General features: G+C 41.7%; 1 protein-coding gene across 14 annotated transcripts in view; it reads left to right on the forward strand.

Moving 5' to 3' along the window:
• The window catches only part of TENM1 (teneurin transmembrane protein 1), a 379,169-nt gene that overhangs the window by 307,557 nt on the left and 51,365 nt on the right, over positions 1-20,247 (forward strand). For all 14 annotated transcript variants that reach the window (XM_033137208.1, XM_033137217.1, XM_033137214.1 and 11 more), the window contains 2 exons: positions 2,590-2,822; positions 14,859-15,013. In XM_033137208.1, coding sequence (XP_032993099.1) covers positions 2,590-2,822; positions 14,859-15,013 — 388 coding nt within the window. The remainder of the gene's footprint in view (positions 1-2,589; positions 2,823-14,858; positions 15,014-20,247) is intronic.

Raw genomic sequence — 20,247 nt, forward strand, 5'->3', positions numbered from 1 at the left:
AGCAGTAGCAACATGACCAACTGGAGGTCTATTTAGTACCCCCCCCCAACTATACCATTCAATGATAGAGACCAGATTCCACCAAGTTTTGAATTCTTACAAATGAAATCCTATTCAGACAAGTTTTAAAAAATCAGCACTATCATGTACAAAAACCAACAGGCATTAAAAATTGTGATTCTGTGCGAAGATGAGATGAAGCAAATGATATGTTAACAAAATCTATAACAAAGATAAGGAACCTATGGACGTCCAGATGTTGTTGGAAAACTCCAATCAGCCCCAGCCAGCATGACCGGTGGTCAGGGATGATGGGAGTTGGAGTCCAGCAACATGTGGAGGGCCATAGGGTGGCAACCCCAATGTACAAGACATGACTAAAGTGTGAATGTGAGTGTAACAAGTAGCAAATTAAGTGATGAACTGGGCACAAAACCTATAGCTAAACCCCTATATTGATTATTTCATTAATGTGGGAATATGAGTCCTCTTCAGATGTTAAGAAGTTGTTAAGTTGTAAGCTGACATTGCCACATTGAGTATCAAGGGCTGAATGGAACTTGTAAGCATGTTTGCCTGAGATGAACTAATCTCCCTTAGACCATGAACCACTGATGGGATCACTTGGAAGACACTAAGTTAACAAAATTTGTATCATAATTGATATTTAAGTCCTTTGCAACTCCCTCATTTGAATGGCCTCAGTGTAACAGAAGCATGCTTGCACATGGCTGCACGGAAAGGATTACAATCTGCTGACAATGAGATTTGGCAGGAACACATAAATATGTTATCTATATAATTGACGTCGTTCTTAGTTGGGAATACTGTTGCAAAAGAACTTGTTCCAGCTGTTCTTGTTGGAAGCTCTTGCTGAGAAGAAAAAAAAGCCAAGAAGCTTTCCTTAGGTCATGCACTAATCAAATATAATTTTTTTGAGGAAAAACAGCTGGAACTGGATGATTCCACTCCCCCAAGCTATTCAAAGACTTGAGAGCTCTCCTACTATCTTCTTGAGATAATATATAAAGCTGCTAATCAGCAGAAAGCATCATTCAAGCACCCTGCTTGAGTACATGCTTCTTATTTGTTATTTGTTAATGATTGTTCTTTGAGTTGATTGCTTATTTCTCACACTCTCATTCCCCTGCAATTGAAAACTTTTGAATCAAGCCAATCCAGCTTTATCTGAACCATCACAAATCACTGTCATTATGTTTGCTTGCTTGTGTGCCCATCCACAAGGAGGAAGCCCAGTGATTACATCAGCCAGCCTAAAGGACCCTAACATTGCATGACAGTACATAACCCCAAATAAACTTCATAAAGTGGTTAGTGGTCATAATTCTACTTATTGCAAGTTCATTAAAGAAACGGGGCCATTCCTAATATAAGCTGATAACTGGATAAAGAAATGTATTAGTAGAATTCCTAGATTAAGTCTGAAATTTTGAGCTCTAAAAAAATAAATATTATTTTTTATTTTGTATATAATAAAAACATAAACGGGAGTAAGAGGCTGCAATGGTTCTTATTCAAAATATTGGAGAAGACATAATAGTGTGTCCCCTAAAGTCAGGAGTAGGGAACTTCAGACCAAAGGGCTAAATATGGCCTTCTAGACCTCGCTGTATGGCTCTTGGGACTCTGCTCAGGCACCACACACCTCACCAGGCCATATATCTTACTGCTTCTGCTCTGTGCCCTCATTGAGTGCTTTGTTCTGGCTGGAATATGTCATTGAACTGTGATAATAATACTTCTTGCTTGTGGGGATGGAGATTTCAGAAATATGGGTGGTTGTCAAAAACCTTTGACTTTTGGATGGGTAAAATATAGCCTACCAGCCAAGAATCCGATAGTTTCCCTTATCATAATGCATCAAGCAGCCCTGGAAAACATCTATATTATAGGGTGAGATATAAATTCATAAGAAGGATTTGGTTTTATTTCATTATTGGTGCAACAACTGTGGAGTTTCCTCAGCAAGAAAGTTCACCTGGTCAAGATTTTTTTTTTCCTTCCCCTAGGCATTTTTATTTATTAATTTAGATTTGGCAGAAAGGAAAATATACTTTGAAGACTGTTACTGAGTTATCAGAATTTCTTCTGAAGTTGTGATGAATTTTTGGAAAGTGGGTTGGGGTTTTTATGATTTTTTTTCCAACTGGCAATGCATTGAGCTTGAGATCATTGAAAATGTCTTGAAGAAGAACCATATCTTGGTGAAGGGATGGGCAATCTGTAGCCTTCCAGATGTTGTTAAACTGCAGCATGCATCATCCCTGACCACTGGTCATAGTTTGTGGGACTGATGGGAGATGTCAGTTATATACAGAGGAGTACCACATGCTTTCTATCCTTCCTGCAGGAGTCCTTCCATGCCAGTTGCCATACAATGCCCTGCAATGTAGCAACTTTTCACTTCCATATAATTTGTGGGTTTTATTTTGAATTGCAGCCCTTGATATAAAAATGATGACTTAAAGGGGGGGATGATTTGGTGTGAAAAGACATCCCAGAAGGTGGAGAGTTTGTTCTTACAGTAACTAATTATTATTTTGTGTTTCTCCTTCCTTTTCTCAATAGCACAAGTCCAGCTCACAAGTACTACCTAGCCATGGACCCAGTATCAGAATCCCTTTACTTGTCAGATACAAATACCAGAAGAGTTTACAAGGTGAAATCTCTCAGTGAAACCAAGGATTTGACCAAAAACTATGAAGTAGTGGCAGGAAAAGGTGACCAGTGCCTTCCATTTGACCAAAGTCACTGTGGAGATGGAGGACGGGCTTCCGAAGCATCACTTCACAGCCCCCGAGGTAGGAGAATGACAGAAGCTGAAAGAGTTGTCCTTGACTGCAGCATTTAAAACAGGATTATTGTTGTGCTCTACCTCCCATAAGCCCCAGCCAACTTGGCCAATGGTCAGGGATGATAGAGTTGTAGTCCAACAACAATGGTAGGTTCCTCATCCCTGAGAAACTTCCTTTCATTATGTGAAGCTCATGGATGAAATGAGCCCTGAACAGCTGAGTGCAAGAAGTTACATTAAACTTTTTTTGGGGGGGCATATCTCAGCACCTTCAATGTGAAGAATAATATATTTCATACATTTCAACTTGTCTGTTACAACCATCTATCTCTTCTGCCAAGTTAGACCATTGAGTTTTGTTTTGCTCTGTGAACATTCCCTCAAAAGACAGTGAGACTTCTGAGTTTCAGTGTGTGCAGCAAGGATGGGAAATTATAATTTATTATTATTACTTATGAAATTTGTATTTTGCCCTATACCCGCAGGTGTCGGGGCGGTTCACAACATAAAATCACAGTATAAAAAGACAAAACAATAAAAACAATAACAGGAACAACTCAATAATCCCCTCCCCAATAATCCCCAACACATTTTAAAAGGGCAGTGGATGTCAATCATCCAAAGGCCTGGTTTTTGCTTGGTGCCTAAAGGTGTATAATGATGGAACCACTACAGAAAAGTCTTGTTCTCATGTTGCCACCTTCCGTTCCTCTCATGGAAGAGGCACATGAGTAATGGCCTCAGAAGATGATATCAGGGTAGGTTCATATGAGGAGAGGTGGTCCTTGAAGAATTCCTTCCCCAGTTTCCATTTCCCATGACCATTGGTTGTGCTGGCTAGGAGTTAGAGGTCCAGCAATATCTGGAGGGCCACAGATTTGTCCCACATTCATTTCAACTATTCTCCATCAATTAATGAGAAAAGAAATTACATTTGAAAATAATCAAAAGGAATGTAATTTTTTTCCAGTGAAATTTCTGTGGATGGCATGCTGGGAGCACTGATGGAGGAAGGGGGTGCGGTGGGTGCAGTCCACCCCGGGTGTCATTGCCTGGGGGTGTGTGACATTGCTTCCCCGCCCCCCTGGGACACTCACCCCGCCACCATGCGTGGCTAGCCCTGCCCCAGGTGTACAGAATGTGTCCCATTCCTGGTGCCGGAGCAGCTAGCTCCACCTCTGGCTGGGAGATTGTCGTGCTTAACCTTGTTTTTGATAAGGTGTCTGGGAAGGGTTTGTAAGTGTTTCTACAAATAATCTCATCAATGGCCTACACTCTGCAGTCTTCCCAGGTGCCTGTGATTCAATTCTGTACTCATATGCTTGGTGCATCAAAGACATATTGGATTTTTTATGAGTAAAACCTAGCCAATCATTTTAACAGGCATTATAAAGGTGTTCAGTTGCATAGGATGGTGGAGCTCATTAATGCACAGTGTGGGTAATTTGGAATAGAAAGTACCCAGCAACTCATGGGAAGGTGCTTAAAACCTTGCAAGACTGAGGTCTAATGTAGTTGCTTCTGGCTTATTAGCCTTCTAGTGTACAGCAAATGCCTAATTAATAGCTATGAGGGAAGGTTTGGTCCCGCCATCCAGCTCTGAAGTAATAAAGGAAAACTGTACATCAAGTAGAAAGTTGAAATTATCTGAGAGACAGTATAATGTCCATGACACAAAGGAACCCTCATTTGAAAACCAGCTAGCAGGAGATTGCAATTATAGTCAGAGTAATTTTAATACATTTCTAATGATGGAAAATAAGTGTGAAATAAGCACAAATAAATGTTAATATTCAGGCCAGCAATTAATGCAGGAAATCAACTCTAAAGGAAGGTAAAATATATGGATGTAGATCCTTTTTTCCCGAGAAAATAAAAATCAATGTATCACTGCTGACTGAAATTGATTATATCTAATTAAAAGACAATTATCTGCTCCGTCTTATTTACTTGCTTGGTGGCAATTTCTAACATGAAGGTTTCAGAATTGCCTGTGCAATTTCCAAAAACAACACTGTCATCATCTAAGTTACCTTGTAACCCTGAGCAACAAATCAGGTATTTTTAATGATTTCCCCCTAGTAGCCTAGGAGACATTTGCAATATTTCAATAACAGAAAAATAAATATGTGGGCCTATTTACTATTTGCATGGGATACAGTCCAAAAAATTATCCATGAAACAGTGACAACCAATAACCTTTGCTCATCTATGTAGACTGTGTAATAAAATCCTTTACTAAAAACGCTACCCTTAAGGAAATGTCTTGATAAAATCCAGACTACATGGAGTTGTTCACAAAGGAATAGGTGGGATTACTGCCCTGTTCTGAACAGAGTTACACACGCGGGGACCAGGTGCGTTACTCAGGTGTCCTGCTACGTTTCTGCTCCACACAGCAAGCCACTTTATCTAACACTGCCAATGCCTGCTAATGGGGGACAGATACCTTGCCACTGTCATCCATACTTTGTAGATGATTGTAATGCAGTGTGCATGGGGCTGTCTTTGAAAATAATCTGGTAGCTTCCATTAGTGCAGAATGAGACAGCCTTCTTCCTCTTAACAGGAATAGACCAACATTAGCATATATCATCCAATTTATAGTTGTTGCACTGGCTGCCAGTTCATTTTGGGACACAATTCAAAGTGCTGGTTCCTCAAAACTATATAGAATGTTGTTGCGTGGCAATGTCCCTCCCTCCCGTGAAGAAGAACGACACACGAGACATTGATATTGAATTTAATGGGCGTAAAGGCCACAACTTTATTGGTTACGGATGTTGAGCGGTATTGGCTTAGGCATTGGACCCTAACCACTATATCTGACCCCAACCCGGGTGTTGGAAGTCCGTGAAGGGTTAACCACCAAGGGAATCAGCCCCTGCACATGTGCTCGGTGCATGATGCCTGCAACGCCACCTCCTGCTCATGAGCGGAAGTGGCTTTATCGATTGATTTCCCCGTCCAGTTGATCCATGAATACACTGGCAAAGGTTAAAATTTACAAAAGTATCTAGAGGATCAAGCCTTACATCATAATTGCATATTGTTTGTGAACCTTGTAATTTCAGTTTCTCACTAAGCATATGTATTTCTACCAAACAGGTTTGAATGGCATATTTTCATGTTCTGCCTAATTCAAGTGCATGCAAAGGCATGTTGGTTCTGTTTGGTCTTATGCTTCTTGTGTTCTTAGAGTAATAGTAACTTTTTATTTAAAAAATAAGAGATTGGACACCTTTAAACTCTAAATCAGTTACCTCTTATTTTAATTCTGTACCATGGCAGCCTATAAATAAGTAATTGCATAAAATTGCTTTAGTAATTCCTCAATGGTAGCTTTAATTGAAAGAGTCAAAGATATTTAGAATGGGTTGCATGCAAATTGTTAGAAATTGTTATGTGTTAGCACCATAAAATTAACCAATTGGATCCACTTTTTCCCCCTATTTATAAGTTTTATGAGAAACTACAAATTCTTTCCGAATACAATTGGCATGTTTTCTTTTTATCAGACGTCTCTGGGAGTTTATGAAGTTTTCTTGGGGAATTTTGTTTTATTTTTTGGAAGCTGGATTATAAATGTAAAATAACTAAAGTTATTTCAAGCAAAATAGCTAAAGTAAATTCAGCTACAGTTGAATTAGAAATGTCATACTACTAAAATAGTACAAAAGAACCCCCTCCCTCTGAAAGGGAACTTTCCAATAGGGAAAAGACATCAGGAAAAAATGAATGCAAATTCTCTAGCTACAGATTATGCCCATCAACTGCATATGTATGAATTCTTCCATTTACATATCTGTTTTCAAGATGTGTTGGAGGTTTATGGCTTCCTTATTGCATGACTGACAGTTCTATAGATAGTCTTTGCAGAGGTAAACTCAGTGAGGCTTACTCCCACATAAGTGTGTACAGGATTACAAACTTTAATCTAGTTTCTCTCATGCAGAAAATGTGATGTCTTTGTCTAAGAGGCACATAGATGCACCCTGAGGCTTCTTCTAGATATGATAAGGGACAGGATCTTCCACTAAAAACTGGTGTTATGTAGTGGTTAGTGTTGGGAATCCCCACTCAGCTGTGAAGTTCATTGGGTACCTTTGTGCCAATCACTCTCTCTCAGCCTAACCTACCTCACAGGGTAGCCTACCTCCACAGAATATGGAGGGGCAGAACCATGTGTGCCACCTTGGGGAAAAGGAAGGATATAAAGGCAATAATAAACAAATACCAGTTGTTGGGGTCAAACAACAGGGCAGTATGATTCAAGAAGGATTGGAGTTGTTGCTTTTTCCTCTAAGAAGATCCCAGGTTCAGATCTGGCACAGCTATTACATTATGATTTGTTTATTTATTCCATATAATTTATATACTCCTATAGTGGTACCTCAGCTTGCAGATGCTTCAAGTTAGAAACTCCGCTAACGAGGAAGTGGTTGCTCCAGGTTAGGAACTTTGCCCCAAGATATGAACGGAAATCGCGCGCCAGCAGCTCAGCGGAAGCAAGAGGCCCTATTAGTGAAAGCACGCCTCAGGTTAAGAACCGTTTCAGGTTAAGAACAGACCTCTGGAACGAATTAAGTTTTTAACCCGAGGTACCACTGTATTCCCCTCCCAGAACTACAATTCCCACAGTGATTTAAGGATAAATCCCTCTTCACATTCTAAGAAGAATGTGTTCAAAAGGAAAGAGAAGACTGAGAACTGCTCTTGCTCTATGTTCTTCATAACTTATCAGACCATTGGTCCATCTAGCTTAGCCTTGTCTGCTCCAAGGGGGAGCAAATGTGGTGCTCTTCATATATACCCATAGTTGGACTACAGCTCCCATGATTCTTGACCATTAACCATACCGGTTGGGCTGACAGGAATTGTAGTAGAAAAAAGAAATCTAGAGGGCACCATTTTGGGTACCTTCAGTTTATGATCGCTGATTGCAGCTCTCTTGGGTTTCAGAAAGGAGTCTCTTCCAGCCCTGCCTGGAAATGCCAAGGATTAGAACCAAACTAGATGTAACATTGATTGGGTTTTGAGTGATTTAAGATTTTTGTTTTTCATTCAAATAGCTGCCATGGAAAAGAGGAAACAGGATTAAGACTGTGACATGCCAGGATATGGGTTAATCCTTTCTCTTCTTCCACCATGGCCCTAATGATGCTTACACCTGGAGCCTAAAATTCATTCATTTATTTATGATTACACTTATATTTCACCTTTCCCCCAATGAGGTCAAGGAAGCATACATGGTTCCCCCCACCCCTCACCTTCACAACAACCTGGAGAGGTAGGTTAGGCTAAGAGATAGTGATGCAGAAAACTCACCCTCTGAGCTTCATGTCTGAATGGTGATATGAGCCCAAGAGTCTAATTGCTACACCACACTGTTTTAGTTACAGGTGGGTAGCCGTGTTGGTCTGCCATAGTCAAAACAAAATCAAAAATTCTTTCCAGTAGCACCTTAGAGACCAACTGAGTTTGTTCCTGGTATGAGCTTTCGTGTGCATGTTGGTCTCTAAGGTGCTACTGGAAATAATTTTTGATTTTGTTCACACTGTTTTAGTTCTAGGTGGGCTTACTCACAATTACCATCTTGCCTCGTTTAACCCTCATAGTAGGGAAGGAGCATTATTGATTACCATGTCAATGGTATAAATTGTAACAGTTCCACTAGTGCGTGAGAACAAAAAAAAGGGGGTGGGACAACAGTGTAGATAGCTTTAGGCTGCAGTCTATAAAACAATTGAACAGTTGGGTCTGTTCTATTGACTTGAATGGTGCAATGTTAGCTTTAGGCAACCGTGCTGCATTAAGTAGCTTATAGATTGTAGCCACATTTCTAAACCTTAAAAAACCACCAGACATAACACCAAGATGTGCTTTCCTTCCACGTTTTCCTTATGTTAATACGAAGCTGGCAGCAGTTCTGCTGTAAGTAAGCCATTAGATGCTTACATACAGCAGATGCAAAGAGTTTGCAAGCTTGGGTAGAGAGGGAGGTGGGGAAGACACCATAGCACAGCCTTCACCAACCCTAGAGGGAAGGGCTGTAGCTCAGTCGCAGAGCATCTGTTTTACATGTAGAAGGTCCCTATATTAAATTCCTGGCATCTTGAGGTAGAACTGGAAATGTCCTCCGTCTGAAACCCTTCTGAGCGATTGCCAACCAGTGTAGACAGTGCACTAAACTATATAGGCTAATGGTCTGACTCAGTGTAAAACAGCTCCTTACTTTTCCTTCGGATGTTTTGAACACTGGCTGGGGTTGAAGTTCAAAAACATTTGGAGGGCACCAGATTGGCAAAAGCACCATAGCAACTCAACTGCACAGACTTCTTCCCCTGCCCCAACCCCCCAAAATCACTACACCAGTATGTTCAGAGGAACATTCTTCTCCATGTGTGAGTAGGTGTTTACTTTTGTTTAAGAGTTCAGTATTTCAAAAATATGTTTAATCGCTTGTTTCCTTATCATGGATCCATTAATTTCTACTTCTTTTTGAATCATTTGACTGTAATTGCTTATTCCAAGCTACTTTGAGGCCCTCTGGTTGAGAATGAGTCCCAGATCTGCTAAGTGAATGAGTGAAGCTAGGTTTTTTTTTTTGGGGGGGGGGTCAGACCATTAGTTCATCTGGTTCAGGACTGTCTACTGTGACAGGCAGTGCTGTTTTTCTAGACAAAGAGGTGCTGGAACTCACCATGAACACCTCTCTCATTCTCTTATAATGGCAATGGCACCCACCTGAGAGGTGATGGGACTGAGTTCCAGTGAGTTCCAGCTGGAAAAAAAGCCCTGGTGACAGGCACTGGATAGCCATGGTTTCTGGCCAGAGCCTTTCCCACTTCTACCTGGAGATGCTAAGGATTGAACCTGAAACTAGCTGCATGTCACGAAGCTGCCAATGTCAACATACACTATGTAGCCAAATCCAAGCACAATCAACAGACAGAACTAGAAAACATAATTAAGAGTGGGGAAACTACAGGGTAACCTCCAAAGTAGGTCAGTGATGACTTGAGCATGCTTAGTGCCAATGAAATGCTAACTGACTGCCAGAGGGCAGGAAACTAATGGGGCGTGTAGAACATAGTATCCTGAATTACTACAGACTAGGGCTTGCTGATCAGAAGGTCGGCGGTTCAAATCCCCACAACGGGGTGAGTTCCTGTTGCTCGGTCCCAGGTCCTGCCCACCTAGCAGTTCGAAGGCATGTTAAAGTGCAAGTAGATAAATAGGTACCGCTCCAGCGGGAAGGTAAATGGCATTTCCGTGCGCTGCTCTGGTTCGCCAGAAGTGGCTTAGTCATGCTGGCCACATGACCTGGAAGCTGTACGCCGGCTGCCTCGGCCAGTAATGCGAGGTGAGTGCCGCAACCCCAGAGTCGGACACGACTGGACCTAATGGTCAGGGGTCCCTTTACCTTTACCTAAATGACTGCAAAGCCCTCTGTGTGGGGCTGCCCCTGAAGGTGGTTCAGAAGTTGCAGCTAGTGCAAAAGGTAGCAGCTTTAGTGCTCACAGGGGCAGAATATTGTCATCATGTTATGCTGCTGCTGAAAGAATTACACTGCCTCCCAGGCTAAGTTCAAGGTACAGATACTGGTGTAAAAAGCCCTGTTCGGCTTGGGACCAGGATTCCTAAAAGATCATAAGCCTTTCTGTACTCAGCTGATTACTGAGCTCTGCAGAAGAGGACCTCCTGCAGATATCATCTCATCTTTCACTTGACCCATATTTTGATTGTAGTATGTACCAATTAATTTCCCTGGGTCCGATACCTTGTTTAGTTATGCTGTGGCTGTGCCTTGTGAAGATCAGATCTTTCCCACTGAATTGGATCTTGTCAGATATGGTGATTTTCCTTAACTGAGCTTCAATTCTGTGGATAAGATTGGGTTTTTGCAAGGCACAACTGCAGAACAAGATTGTTTATATTGTTAAATCACTTTGGGGTGTTTCATAGGAAGTGAAATCGATCCATCAATTAGTAAATGGGCATGACTGTCTGGCCAGAGTCTGAACAGAAATCCTCCACACTGCCAACATTTTGTTGCAGATCTCACTTGTTTTTACTACCCTGGGCATTGAGTACTTCTAATACTCAAGAAAAAGGATTTTGAACAAAGAGTACTATCTAATAGAGCAATAATTTTAAGTTCATCCTTTTCATATACTTTTGGCTGTATAAAAATGGCCAGTGTAGATCTTCATACTGAGTTAATCTTACCTTACCTAAGCTCAGACAAGCCTTTATGGCTATCTGCTTTCAGACTATGCTATTGGCATGATTGATTGCCAATATCCTCGTGCTCAGTATAGATGCCTTTGTGGAACTGCTGAGATAGAAGATCTTCTACGTTACATATTGTTTTGTCCTTTGTACTTGGAACCCCACTTGAAGTTTCTGGATATTTTTTTATTGTGGTTATACTCCAAAAGGCACTGTGGGTTAAACCACAGAACTTAGGGCTTGCTGATCAGAAGGTCAGCGGTTTGAATCCCCACCATAGGGTGAGCTCCTGTTGCTCGGTCCCTGCTCCTGCCAACCTAGCAGTTCGAAAGCACATCAAAGTGCAAGTAGATAAATAGGTACTGCTGCAGCGGGAAGGTAAACAGCATTTCCGTGCGCTGCTCTGGTTTGCCAGAAGCGGCTTAGTCATGCTGGCCACATGACCTGGAAGCTGTACACCGACTCCCTTGGCCAATAAAGTGAGATGAGCGCCGCAACCCCAGAGTCGTCTGCAACTGGACCTAATGGTCAGGGGTCCCTTTAAGAGATACTGTTATATATTGTTAGATAGTACATTTTGTGGCCGGGGTGGGTGGTGACTTATAAGTTGTCTCCTTTTGCACTGTTGCAAAGATCTATACAAAAGTGCTTCATGGATAGCTATAAATTGTCATGGTGGTACCCTGATTTCATTATAATTTTATTAATCATTTGATTTTTATTGCTTGTTTTTCTTGCCCCTTGTTCTGTTGTTTAACCTTTATCTTTGATTCTGCCTTTCATTTACAGTTTTATGTACGATTTTATAGTATTTTCAGTATAGTTAAACAATCAATCCATGAGCACTTAGAAAAAGATGCTGTGGTTACTAATTTTGGGTCTGCGAACCTCAATAAAAGGTGGGGGGGGGTGTTTACTAAGACCCACAATAGGTTTCTCAAAGACAAGTCATGCCAGAAGAATGTAGAGAACACCACAAACACAGATTAAAGTAGAGCATGCACAGAGTGATTCAGAATAAAATATCAACTCAAAATACAATACAATACAATACAATACAATACAATACAAAGATATAAGGCAAATCTAGAGGTCTGTTCATACCGCTATCACTTGTCACCTTAGATGGGCAAGAATGGCTTCTTATCATATGGTGCTATCACCTTCTTTGTCTGTGAGAAAGTTGCTTGGTAGTTACATGGCTTCCAGTTTGGTGTAGTGGTTAGGAGCGGCAGACTCGTAATCTGGGGAACCGGGTTCGTGTATGCACTCCTCCACATGCAGCTGCTGGGTGACCTTGGGCTAGTCACACTTCTCTGAAGTCTCTCAGCCCCACTCACCTCACAGAGTGTTTGTTGTGGGGGAGGAAGGGAAAGGAGATTGTTAGCCGCTTTGAGACTCCTTCGGGTAGTGAAAAGCGGGATATCAAATCCAAACTCTTCTTCTTCTTCTCTTCCTACCTTGCTGTCATAGTCTTTTTTTAAAACCATCATGCCATAAACAGAATGTCATAAACATAATGTCATTTGTCCCTTTATATGGTATAAAGTTCCTCTGCCCTCTTTAAACACTTCTGATGTCTGATTCAATGTCCTTTATAACTGTTCATTGTCTGTTTTAATGGAGTTTGGAGAAAACGATTGTCAGATCTTTTATAGATTTCCAGCCCATGATAAGTTTATTGATCCAGTCGCCATCCCCATAATGCCACTCCCCATTTCTCAATAAAATGTCAATCCATCAGTTGTTGCTTGTTATATTCCACATTTGCTTGAATCACTCCCATGGGCACTACTGTCTTTTCTCCTGAGTGCATTTTTTTGTGATGACTTCCTCTGTTTTGATATATGAAAAAATTTCTTTGTACTCTATGCATGAGATGACAGACAAAGCAGGCCCAGTGCCCAGTTCATTTCTGCCTCTGTTATATATTTCTAGGATTCCTACTCTCTTTGCATGGTCTGAATTACTACTATCCACCAAGGAAACAAACATTGGTGTTTATCTTTCTATGGTATAATATCTATGTCAGGAACAGGGAACCCATGGTACTCCAGATATTGTTGAACTTCAACTCCTATGAACCCTAACTAGCATGGTTGATGGTGAGAGATTATGCGAGTTGGAGTTCAACAGGTCCTCCGTCTCAGATCTTTGCCAATGTGTGGACCTTTCTGATTTCTTACAGGCTAACACCACCTTGAATATACCACTTTTTATTGCACCCTCTGAAACATCAATCTTTAAACCAGCTCTCGGGAAGGCAGGAATCCTTTTTCACATCCTGAGTGGCTTATCATTTTTCTGCAGAACTTGTGTGCATTGTTTCTTTTCTAGCCCTCCTTTGGCCTTCCACTACATCCCTTGCTGCAGTCTCAATTGTCATTCCAATTTTTTGCATTATGGAAGGGGAGCTTCCTTCAGTTTTGATGTGTCTTCCATATACTTTTCACTGTGAAGTCCACATCCACATTTTTTTATCTGTTTGTGCATCGTTAACCCAGTCTGTGCAGTGCAACCCCATGCATGTTTGCTCAGAACTTAAGTGAAAGTGTGCAGAGCAAATATGGGGAACCAATGGCTGTCAAGATGGTGCTGGACTCTAGCTCCCATCTGCCCTAGCCAACATAGTCAGTGGCAAGGGATGATAGGAGCTGTAGTCTCACAATATCTGGAGGGCCACAGGTCCCCCCATTCCCAGAATATAGCTTAAAGTCACATTCTAAAAGCTGTGTGCGCACGCATGTATTTTATTCTATAAAAAAAACATTGCAGTCACTGAAGAAACATGCTTTCAAGGTGGACCTGCTTGTAGAACCTGAATCCTTCTACTATAACTACAGGCTTTGGTAGTAGATTTCTGCATCAAAGGAACTAAATAAAATTTACAATATAGAGATTATAAGGAACTATAGTGATAATGATGCTTCTACATGTGAAAAGAGCCATTGCTGCATGCAGAAGGTTCTATGTTCAGTCACTGACAACACCAGGTAGAGCTGGGGAAAACCTCTTATCAGAAATCCTGGAAAGCTGCTATGGGTCAGTATATACAGCACTGAATGAGATGGACCAGTGGTCTGATTAAGTATAAGTCAGTTTCCTTTGTTCCTACCCATCTGTCTAAGGTAGTTTGATGTTTGCTGGCTTAATCTTTCTGCCCTGTCTTCAACATAATGCTCACCACCACTGTATCTTTTTTCTCACTACTGCATATACAAATAATAAACAGGTTTTTACAGTTCTTAAAATAGTTTGTAGCTGTATTTGTAAGCTAGTTCAAGCTGTAAGAGAGGCAAGATAGAAATATTTAAGTAGATAGGTAGATTGATATATGAAATATTGTTTATTATCATCATCTGGCAAATTCAGTTTGAATGCAACTACTGATTTTCAGGCTGGAGTTTGTGTTTTCATAAACCTCATTGCTTTGAGCTATTTTTTCCCACTGTTTCTTCATTCTTTATGAGAGTAAAGCATGTTTGCAAAGGTGCAGAATATTCATGTGCTTTCAGGGTTTTTCCCCCCCAGATGGTTTCATGAACTTGAACGCACATAAAATGACAAATAAAATTGGGGGGGGGGGTATTAACAAATAAAATCAGAAAAAGTCAATGGAATGAAACAAAGCCAGCATTTATAGCATGTGCTCTCCAGGTGTTGTTTGTTGAACTGGCCATTGGCCATATTGGCTGGGGCAAATGAGAGTCCAACAACAGCTGGAGAGCCACTGGCTCCCTCACCTCTGATTTATAGTTCTGGTCCCTGGTAGTTTTCCTGCTTAATCTCCTTTCCTCTTCCCCAATAGGTATTACTGTAGATAAGCACGGCTTCATCTACTTTGTTGATGGCACCATGATTCGGAAGATTGATGGAAATGATGTGATCACAACATTAATAGGCTCAAATGGTCTCACGTCAACCCAGCCACTGAGCTGTGATGCTGGAATGGACATCACTCAGGTAGACACTAATCGTTTTTATATGTTGCAGCTGTTCCACATGGAAACAAATTTCCTTTGGTCTGCTGAAATTACATGTGTTAAGGGCACCATTTGAATAAGCATGGTGGTTTTAATCAACTTTCTTTAGGTTGTGCAGCAGCAGCCTGTAAAACTTACTTTCATCAGTTTAATGGAATTGTGGGCTCATCCGGCCTTCTGCCTGTCTTGCCGCTTTCCCCTGAGAAAACACAATCTTTACTGCTGAATCGCAGCAAACGTCAATTGGGTTTTCCATGGATTGACATGTGTTCCGATTCAGTGCTAAAGAGTGTGTTTCCCCAGGGAAAGCAGTGGGGCAAATGGAAAACTACTTAGACCCATGCTGTCTAGGCATGGGGCAAATGTGGGCAAACCCTAAGCTGAGCAAATAAGGTTTTGCTTTTGTATGTGTCTGCAATTGTTTGTGTATTTATTTACTTATGGCTCGTAGAATACAGTGCTGTGTTAAAAATGCTGTATTTGCAAAAATCTGTTTCAAGATTGCCTCTAGTGTGACACTTCTATTCGCTGTCTCAGAACATCTGGTATGCACACATAGAGATAATATTCTTAATGAAGGATAAAAAAGGTAAAGGTACCCCTGGTCCGGTCATGGATGACTCTGGGCTTGCAGCGCTCATCTCGCTCTATAGGCCAAGAGAGCCAGTGTTTGTCCGCAGACGGCTTCCGGGTCATGTGGCCAGCACGACTAAGCCACTTCTGGCGAACCAGAGCAGTGCACGGAAACGCCGTTTACCTTCCCGCCAGAGCGGTACCTATTTATCTACTTGCACTTGACATGCCTTCGAACTGCTAGGTGGGCAGGAGCTGGGACTGAACAACGGGAGCTCACCCCATTGCAGGGATTCAAACCACCAACCTTCTGATCGGCAAGCCCTAGGCTCAGTGGTTTAGACCACAGTGGCACCTGCGTCCCTACTAATGAAGGATACTGCCTTGCTATTAGATGGAGGGAAATAACTCTTAAATCTTAAGAGTTGTGGCCCTTTAGAGCTTTTTCATTTCCTCTTGGGCTTTGAGAGATCCAAAATGCATCCACCCCCCCCCCCCGGCCCTGTTTATATTTAAAAACCAAATAAACTCAAGCACACTAAACAGCCTCTTAATAAATGAAACTTTATAGAAACATTACAGAAAGCATAATGGTCAGTCAGCTGTTGCCATTGAATAAAAGGAATGGCTAGAGCTGTGCTATTGCATGGTAGCTGTGAAGTATTTAAACTAGCAGAGTTAATGAGACCCTCGTGTGGCATTAAAATGGCCTTTTTATTTTAAGACAAATAGTCAACTCAGGTTTGCAGCCCAGCTAACTGTGCCGAAAAGCCAAACTAAATGTTACAGCGGCAGCCCACACTTTGGAACGCATCTTAAGCCCAGCAGCTATAAATTGGCAGGGATAGGAGCGGGATCCAAGCAGAAAAAGAAGAGGTAGGAGTATAGGGAACTGCCTTAAAGCAAGTCAAGCCATTATTTATTAATTATTTCAACTCACAATTAATTCCAGATGGCTGCTGCTGCAACACTAAAAGCCTAGTTTTTAGGACAAATTAAGCACATCAATAGGGTAAGCAGTTATTTCAGGAGTGCCACATATAAGAAGTGCAGTTGCTGGGCAGGGACATGTAGAGTGAGGTGGTCCCTTAGGTAATCTGGTCCCAGCTTGCTATGGGCTTTAAATGCTAAAAATAAGACATTGAACAGCACCCAGGAGCATCATGGCAGGCAGTGCAGCCCCGTCGACTTAGTCCATCTAGTACCTTTACCTTGTATTTTAGGATGGTTACACCGAGGATTGGGTACCTCCAACCAATGGACCAAAACAGGCCCACCAGGAGTCTTAATTGGGCCCACAAGACTTTTTTCTTCAGCCAAAACCATCTGCCTACACTGTTTTTGTAGGCCAAATTAGGATTCCTGATGGACTTAATTTGTGTGTGGCAGTAAAGCTACAGCTGCAAAGGAACAATCAGGAGCCTTAGAACACACTCCCAGTTATTGTTGTGAAAGCGGGACTTACATTTGGCACCTTTTATATTTGGCACCAGATGCAAGTCCCCCTGGTATTGGTTCCACTCAGGAGCTCCTGAGCTGAGCTGCTGAGTAGCTGGTCTCTGTTGAAAGCAATGCTTTCATTTAAATTCAGCGCTGACTGCAAGCCTATCTTTTGGCAAGGGTATTTGCAGTCATGGCTTGAATACAACACTTAATGCTTGCTCCTGATTCTTCCTTTGACGTTGAATCACTGACATCATAAGCATCTTAAAATGCAAAATGTTCCATCTCATTTGACATCCGTTCCATGTGAAATTGACATGGGCTGAATTTAGACCAGTTCACAATAGGCATAGTCCCAAATTTTGAAGTGCAGGGAGTTCATCAGGATAGTCCCTGGAGATTATGATGATTAAGATTTCTTACCCACATTTCATCCCAGGGCAAGGTACAACGATTAAAAAAATGAAATATTAAAATTAGATAAAACGAATTACAATCTGAAGGAATGGCTAGACAAAATATGGAGCATGGAAACAACTGTAGAGGGGCAGGGGCCTTCAGTCTCAGCAACTGATCCATGGGGCAAGAGTCTCTTTACTTATTAGGCCTGACACACTGCCAAGCTTGTGCAGATCCTGTTCTTGCGAAGAAGAAGAAGAAGAAGAAGAAGAAGAAGAAGAAGAAGAAGAAGAAGAAGAAGAGTTAATTCCAACATGCACAATGTGATTCACTGCTGGCTTGCTCCTGTCAATAGAGCTCAAGCTCTGTTATATCCAGCAATGACCCAGATGGCCTTATAAAGTGGGCATTTGCAAATTCCAACACACACCAATTCAGCAACTACCAACAAGTGAAAAAAGAGTACATGGGCCACGACTTTCTTTATTGTATGTGAAACATATGTTGATGCTTTGTTTTTCATTGGCAGACATAATGAAGGTTCTGGGGTGGGGGATCCTTTTCTTGACAGACCCCACCCCCATAGTGCAGTTTCCAAGCCATTCACTGCCCTGGTTGCCTCTAGTGGGTCAACACCCTTCTTAAAATGTAGTGCCCAGGATTGGACAAAGTGCTTTCACTATGACCTGACTAGCACAGAACAGAATTGAACTGTTGCTTCATATGGTCTGGTAACAGGGCCTTTTTTTCAGCCGGAACTCGAAAAATAGCACGGTTTGGAGATGACGTTTCTGTAGCTTAAGAATGTGTTCACTTTTTAAATAGTCACAGCACACTACTGATTCATGTTCCACTTTCTATCCTCTGGGACACCTATATCCTTTTCCACATGTACTGCATTTTTAATGGAGACTTTTGCCTTAGCATTACTCCAGGCTTCCCCAAACTAAGGTCCGCGGGCCGGATACGGCCCGAGGGACTCAGTTTTCTGGTCCCCGGCACCGCCCGCTGCTGCTGCCCGCTCTTACCAGTGTGGTGCGGCGTAGCTGCCCACTTTCGGGTCAGCAGAGCGCCGGAAATAGCTTGTGCACATGCGCAAGTGTCATTTCTGGCGCACTTTGGGGTCGCGGAGCACCAGAAATAGTTTGTGTGTGTGCACACGGCCTCCGCAGACCTGAAAGTGCGCCGGAAATAGCGTGCACACGCTCCCCCGCCCTCCGGCCCGCCGCGCCATCGGCGCTGGAGGAACCAGCCTGAGGCCGGGTAACTTTGGCGACCCCTGCATTAGTCCAACAGGTGCTAGTTGTTGTCATAACTTTTCAAACTTACTGAAGCAACTTTAATTGCTATGGAATGCATGCAATCAGACTCACATTTTGCTTGTGTATGATTTAAAAATATCTGACATGCTGATGTACAAGAAGAAAAGTTTAATCAGTGTTAATTTGCAATCCAGTCAAATTATTCTGTCACCCAGTGGGAAGCTCTGATCAAAGAGATCTGTGGCCTAGGCTACAGGTTGTTTGGAAATGGTAACATTCAACAGATTTTTGTTCTTTTATAGCTTGGATGGGGAACCTGTGGCTTTCTCAGGGTTGCTGGACAACAACGCCATCATCCCTGATCACTGGCCATGCTGGCTCAGGCAGATGAGAGATGGGAGTCTAGCAACATTTGGAGGACCACAGCTTTCCCATCTGTGATTTATTGTTCTGATCTCTGGTAGTTTCCCCAAGAGAACCAGACTCTTACCTGCCTGTCAAATAAATTGATTCATTTCTGCACTAAATAATGAGCTGCTGATAAACTGTTAGCCTTGCTCCATCTTTAATGTTCATGTTATAATGTTTAGTGCGTACCCTTCAACTAAGAACATTGGTTTTAAACAAATTGTCAGAAGAATATTTTTCATTTCCATTTGGTTCCCCAGCTGGGTCCCACCTCCCTCTTCCCTTCCACAAAGCCCTGACAATTTCAAATGCTCGTTAAGCTCTTACATTTGACTTGCAAACAATTATTGCAGTTTTCTTTATTTGGTGCTGTTACAAAACAATCAATTTTAGGACAAGGATATTTATTTATTTATAACTAAAATTGTCTGTTTTCAGAGAGCAGGCTCAAGCCATAAAGGCTAATAGCTTTTCTATGGCATAGCTTTCCATGATAGAGAATGATTTAAAAAACAGGATTAATTATTTTTTTAATCACAGCAACAATTTTGCCCACCCACCATCCCAAAATCTATTGACATTTTTTTTCCTCCTGGAAGGAAAATTATTTAACACATGACATTTGTGTCAATAAAGAATAAAACTTAGTAGAGGATTTATCCTGATGGAACAGTGAAGCAGATCTTATCACCCAATCCTTTAGGTATCCCTAGCTGTGACACAGTGTGTAATCAATTGCTAAAGATAAACCTGTATCCTCTGCGTCTCAAGCAACAAGCACAGTGAGCTCAGCCTCCTAAGTTGCAATTCCTTGCTGTCCTTCCACCAGCAGGTGAAGGAATGTTGTGTTCTAGAAGGCTTTTTTTTTTTAAAGGAGAGGGCCCTTAATAGTGTTTTGTGTTTTTAAAAACTATCTGCATTTTAATAGATAGGTTTTTATATTGCACTAATTCCATAGATAGTTTGATTGTTACTTTTATATGGCTTTAGCTAGGTGTATTTTAGCTGTAATTTTTGTGAGAAGAAGAAGAAGAGTTTGGATTTGATATCCTGCTTTTCACTACCCGAAGGAGTCTCAAAGTGGCTAACATTCTCCTTTCCCTTCCTCCCCCACAACAAACACTCTGTG

The sequence above is a fragment of the Lacerta agilis genome, chromosome Z, assembly GCF_009819535.1.
Source record: "Lacerta agilis isolate rLacAgi1 chromosome Z, rLacAgi1.pri, whole genome shotgun sequence".
Classification (NCBI taxonomy): Eukaryota; Metazoa; Chordata; class Lepidosauria; order Squamata; family Lacertidae; genus Lacerta; species Lacerta agilis.